The following is a 6,000-nucleotide window of genomic DNA, read 5'->3' as shown; positions in this document are numbered from 1 at the left end:
CACATTGTGTATTTTTTTCATACTTTCAGCTGAACTTTATTTCAATAAAAGTCCAATCATGAGTTTAAATAACACAACTGAGTCACTGTCATTAAAAAAAAAAAAAAAAAGATGAACTTCTACTCATTTCTGCTTCTGGTCATGATGGGGGTTTAAGGACCAGATTTAAGCTCTTACCTCCAACAAGTAAAAGATCAGACACAACATATGACACAATGGTTCTGGGCACCTGAATGGTATCCTCGAGGAAAGGGGAATCAAGTGAGCTGGGCGAGTTTCCAGCCCAGGGCCAAGAGTCTAAATGATCTGTGGACAGATAATTGAGAGGTGCAGGAGGCTGGCCCAGCGGGTCGGGGGGAGGCCAGGTGGGGACCCCGGTCTCCCCCGAGTTCCGGGGCTGCAGCCGTGCTGGGGACTGGCGCAGCGGGTCGCGGGGAGGCCAGGTGGGGACCCCGGTCACCCCCGAGTTCCGGGGCTGCAGGCGTGCTGGGGGCTGGCGCAGCGGGTCGGGGGGAGGCCAGGTGGGGACCCCGGGTCACCCCCGAGTTCTGTCCGCCCGGTAAGACACCGCACCCGCACGGCGGCGCCCCGACAGCTTCCCAAGCCACGGGGAGACGGCAAGAACGCACAGGTCGTCGGCGTATCAAGAACCGACACCCATGTCACCGGACGCAGCGTAGAGACTTAAGGCAAAGGCGGCTGAGACCCCGCCAGGCCGCGGGAAGCCCGCCGAGCCCCGCAGCGCCCGCCGCGAGCCTGCGCACTGCGGCCTGCGCGGGGCGGGGCCGGAAGCCGAGCGGGCCGCGGACCGGCCGGCCGTGTGCGCAGGACAGAGCCGGCGAGCATGCGCAGTGCGGCTGGGTCGCCGCCGGCCCTCGAGCTCGGCGGGGGGCGCGGGGCGCGGGGCGCGGGCGGGGCCGTTGGGCATGCGCGCCGGGTTGCTGGGCAACGGCGAGCGGCGCGGCGCTGGAGGTCGTGGCCGGCGGGAGGCGCGGCGGGGAGCCTGCGGGGCAGCCCAGGTCCCGGTCCCCCGCACTCAGCGCCCTCGTGACCGCTGCGGGGAGGGCGACGCCGCCCGTCACCGAGGGGGAGCGGAGCCCGCAGGTAGGGGGTCCCAGCGACCGGGGGCCGGGGCCGGGGCCGCAGTGCCCGCTCGCGCGGCGTGTCCCGCTGTCCGGGGTCCGCACGGCTCTGCGTTAGCAGGCGGCCGCCGGGCAGGGCCTGTCGGGTGGACGCAACGGAGGATGAGTGCTCCCGCCCACTCTGGCTCTTCCTGCCCTCCGGGTGTGGGCCTCCCCTGACCCGAGGGGCTCCCGGTCCTGAGATGCAGGGACCGCGGGACGGAGACGGGCAGACCTCCCTGCAGTTCTAACCCGGACACGGAGGGGGCTCCCAGCACGGGCACCTATCCACACCTGCAGCTGCAGGGATCAGTGCGGTGTAGGCTCCGCGCCGACAAGGTTCTGGGAGGCATCCACAGCACTGCATGCCTTCTCCCGCTGCTGTGGTCCACACCGACCCACGACCCGCTGTTGCGGTCCACACCACCCCAACCACCCGCTGCTGTGGTCCACACTGCCTGATGACCTGACCTGAGGAAGCACTGCACAGAAGCTCTGTCGTGTGTCCTGAGACCAGCACCGAAGGGGAGCCCGAGCGTGCAGGCCGCACCACCACCTGGTTCCCGGACGTCTTAGCAGCTGTCCAGCCCTGGAGACCTCACAGCTGTTTCCACGGTCCTCACTGCTACGCTGCGAACTGAGGTGTAGCAAGTGTTGGTCCTTAGATGCATAGTTTGGATTCATTCCTTTCAAGCCTTAAAATTAGGCCCATTCCTACATTACCTTAATCACTTACTGTTTCTCCCCATTCTGTATATTTTGGGCCCTTGTCTTCAGAAACTACACCCTTGCCTAAAAAACTAAATAGACCAATTCAGATTCTCCCACCAGTTTCACAGGGAATTGGAGCAAAATATCCATTTACAGAGTACCTTCTGCATGAAAGGTCCAATTCAGATACTTTACAAAGGGGGGGTGGGGCTCACATAATCCTAAAGGTAACCTTGTAAGCTGTGTGTTACTATACCTGTTTAAGGTGAGGTACCTGGAACAGCAAACAACTAGACCCAGATGGGAGGGCAAGTGTGCTCCCCATACTCCGCAGCTCTGCGATGGGGACAGGCTGAAGGCAGTCTTGCTCCCCTTGCATCCAGTATATTCATTGTTCCCTTTCGCTCCTAAATTATAACCACCTGCCCAGTCCCTGAGTGCCTTTGCTCCCCTTGTACGGTAGTGTAGTGTGTTCACTTCCTTCTTGTCTGTCCTGAAAATCTCAGTTTAAATGTTCTCTCTTTAGGAGGCATTTCACTTACTGGGGCACCTGGGTGGCTCAGTAGGTGAAGTGTCTGCCTTCAGCTCAGTCATGATCCCAGGGTCCTGGGATGGAACTTCTTGCTCGGTGGGGCATCTGCTGCTTCCTCTCTCTCTCTCTCTCTCTCTCTCTGCATGTTCTCGCTCATTCAAATAAAATCTTAGAAGAAAAAAAAAAGAGGTATTTCACTTACTATTCTCTGATCTTTTCAGTCTGAAATTTTGTTGTACTTATGTACAGTATTGTACTGGGCAGTGGACTGTTCTCATTCATATTCATATGCTCCCTCCAGCTGGAGATTGGAGACCAGGGCTCAGTCATGACTGGCTGGAATCCCAGCAGAATCACAGTGCATAGCCTAATGCTGTGCTCGCATAGGCACTCCCATATCAACCAGACGCTCAAACCTATCTTCCCATAGACTTTGTAAGAGATGTTTACATCCACACCAACTTTGGCTTTCTGTTGATCATGTTTTTACAGTGGAAGAATTAAAGGAATGTGATATGATGATATAACTTGATATCGCCAAGCAGCAAGTTTTTCTGACTCGGCATGTCAAAAAATAAGGTACAGAATCCTGTTTTAAAGCACTGTTTTAGGGACACCTGGGTGGCTCAGTGATCAAGCATCTGCCTTCTGCTCAGGGCGTGATCCTGAGCTCCCCACAGGGAGCCTGCTTCTCCCTCTGTGCGTGTCTCTGCCTCTCTCTGTGTGTCTCTCATGAATAAATAAAATCTTTAAAAAAAAGTTTTACTCATGAATATATTTTAATTCAGATGTTTGAAAATATAAGAATATAGTTACAAACCTCGCTCCCATGAGGAACTATCTGCCATAGTACCAACCGCAAGCATGTCATAGGTGCCAGCAGTTTTATTCTGTGTAAGTTTCCATCAAAAAAGCATGTACTTAAATGCAAGATTCCGTTCATATTACAGAAGGAAGATTTGCCTAGAGTCTAATTATAGTGAAACAGAATGTAGTCAGGCATGCACGGCTTTTATAGGTCATAATGAATTAATTCATATTATATTTAAGACCTTAGTAATTAAATGAAAAGATATTACTCTGTCACCAACATAAATGATGAGACTGGGCTTTCCTGCAGTTAGGTAACGTGGGCCAAGCATTCTTCACCATTAGATTTGGTCTAGTATGCCCCCCCAAATTAAGTATTAAAGCCTGTTTTCTTCCAGATGATATTATGTAATGTTCTAAATATAAGGCTTTCCCCCCCCCTACTTTTTAGGGTCATTCATCTAAACGAGGTAACTTAGCAGTCACTGCAGTTGCTTTACAAGATCACATTTTACATGATCTTCAACTTCGAAATCTTTCAACAGCAGATCATTCTAAGACAAAGGCACAAAAGAGAGAGAGCAGATCCAAATCTCTAAAAGGAAATACAAAAGCAATAATAGATACTGGACTTAAAACAACTCTACAAGACCCTAAAGTGGAAGATCCAGAAAAAGAATATGTTCTTGATCCAAAACCACCACCATTAACTTTAGGTAAGTTAGTCTTGTCATTTATATTTTGGCTTATTAGAACTGAGGAGTCTAATTGAGATAATACGAATTTTTCTGGAACAGAAACTTCTAATTTATAATCTTTCAGATGGAATGTTTGTACTACAGTTTTAAAATGCTGATGGAGACATTATGAGCAAGAAAAAAAGACAGTACTATATAGAATAAATAAAAGTAGTAGAATACAATCAATATTTACTAATCCACACTGGTAGAAATCAGTCAATAATGGAAAAGAAAAAGCTCTTTCTTGCAGTAGAATGACAACTCATAAATATATAGACAGGGGCCAGAAATAGAAAAAACACCATGCGGCCAACAGCACAGTAAGAATAGGCATCACTGGATGCTGAGACCCTGGGGAACGGTGCTGAGACACAGAATGTGGACACAGCTTCACGGTGTGCCCATCCACCACAGAGGAACATGCTGCAGCCTCATCTTGGTGACATTGTGCTGGCAGCACCCTGACCAAGTGATGCCATCACCAAAGGGATACACACCAACATGCCCCCGATCCCATGCAGCATCCCCTCTGTGTAAATCTTGCCAAAATGCACATCTGAATTTAAGAGGAAACACCAGACCCACCTATGTTCTACATGGTTCCTGACCAGTACTCTTCAAAAAGTGTCAAGTCAAGAAAAACAAATTAAGACTGAGAAACCGTCCTAGATATGAGAGGCGAAGGGGACATGACCACTGAGTGCAGTGTGTAATCTGGATCCAGAAAAAGAACTTGAGATGAGAATGAAATCGAGTAAGGAATACAGATTAATTGGCAGTGTTGGATCAACATTAATTTCCTCATTTTGATCACTGAGGCTATGTAAAATATTAACATCTGGGGAAACTGGGTAAAAGGCACATGAAGATTTTTTATCCTGGGTTTCACAACCTTTTGCAAGTCTCAAATTATTTTAAACTGTAAATTTAGAAATAGGAAAGATTTTTAAATGATGCTGGGTATGGAAAATAGGTTTGTCTGGGGGTGATGTGCCCTCAAGCAAGTGTGATGGATGGAGGCGGTGCTGGAAGCCTGCAGGGAACCTGCTGGTACCGCAAGGCCAGTGGACACTCATTACTTCCCAAGGACCCGCAGACAGAGATGGTGGTGTTCTAGGAAATGGCAATAGCTCAAGAACAGGCAGAGGCATGGAGTGTTGTTATACAGCCATGTAGTGAATATCTTGTGTGTGTGTGTATGTATGTGTATAATTTGTGGGAGATGATCAAGTCATTTTAGGAGGGAAGGTTTACATTAGACATCAGGAAGGGCTTCCCAATTTGGAAAATAAGTCAGGTTAAAAAGGAGAATAAATGAGCTATCTTCCAGGAGTTCTTTATGAAAAAAAATTTTTTGACTATTCTGTATATTGGTCACCAATAAGTGTTGAACCATATGCTCTTCATTATTTTCCATACTATTCAAATTGCACTCTGGTCTTTTCTTGCTGATTTTCTAGAGTTCCTTATGTACTCCATATATTAACCCCTTGTTGATGAGAAGATCTCACTCTGGCACCGTCTTTTAATTTTCTGTTATTTTATATTGAATGAAATCTTCATTTTGATTACTGTTAAATCCATCAGTTTCTCTTTATTGTTTATGCTTGGGTGATTTAAGAAATCCTTACCCATTCTGAGATCACAAAGATTTTCCCACATTTTCTTTATCTTTAGGTGTTTTACCTTTCACATTTCAACCTCGTCACAGTTTACTTTGCGTACAGTACTGGCAAAATCAATTGATATAAAAATTTACATTAGATTCTTCCCTCAAACCATTATCTAGCCCTTCTTTGTTGACCAGCAACACTACCTTTTGCTTTTGCCAAGTTTTGTAATATGTCTTAAAACTGGCAGGAAAAGACTCAAAATTCATTCCCCAAAAGTATAGTCTTTCCTTACATTAAAATACAGTGGGTGATCTTTTGATTTTATCTTTGTGGAGACATTCCTTCTAGAACCTTCCATCACTCTGCTTCATCTGGACCAGTTGCTCTGTGGGGCTGGTACAGAGCCGTCAGCCTGGGATGTCTTCTCAACATCACCCTGCAGGCTGATTCCCTTTGGTTCTCTTGCATCAGAT

At 48.1% G+C, this 6,000-nt stretch overlaps 1 protein-coding gene across 5 annotated transcripts in view; it reads left to right on the top strand.

The window, feature by feature from the left end:
• The first annotated feature begins 947 nt into the window (after window positions 1-947).
• The window catches only part of RNF32 (ring finger protein 32), a 44,900-nt gene continuing 39,847 nt past the window's right edge, over window positions 948-6,000 (top strand). For 4 of the 5 annotated variants that reach the window (XM_077849520.1, XM_077849518.1, XM_077849522.1 and 1 more), the window contains exons 1-3: window positions 948-1,104; window positions 2,857-2,943; window positions 3,626-3,890. In XM_077849520.1, the coding sequence (XP_077705646.1) occupies window positions 2,929-2,943; window positions 3,626-3,890 (280 nt within the window). In that variant the 5' untranslated portion in view covers window positions 948-1,104; window positions 2,857-2,928. Of the gene's footprint in view, window positions 1,105-1,168; window positions 1,766-2,856; window positions 2,944-3,625; window positions 3,891-6,000 lie in introns of those variants that run through there. The other variant, XM_077849519.1, reaches the window with a different exon arrangement.

The sequence above is a fragment of the Canis aureus genome, chromosome 15 (assembly GCF_053574225.1).
Source record: "Canis aureus isolate CA01 chromosome 15, VMU_Caureus_v.1.0, whole genome shotgun sequence".
In the NCBI taxonomy this organism is placed as follows: Eukaryota; Metazoa; Chordata; class Mammalia; order Carnivora; family Canidae; genus Canis; species Canis aureus.
The sequence above is the reverse complement of the archived record's forward strand: the minus strand, read 5'-3'. Positions and strand labels throughout refer to the sequence as shown.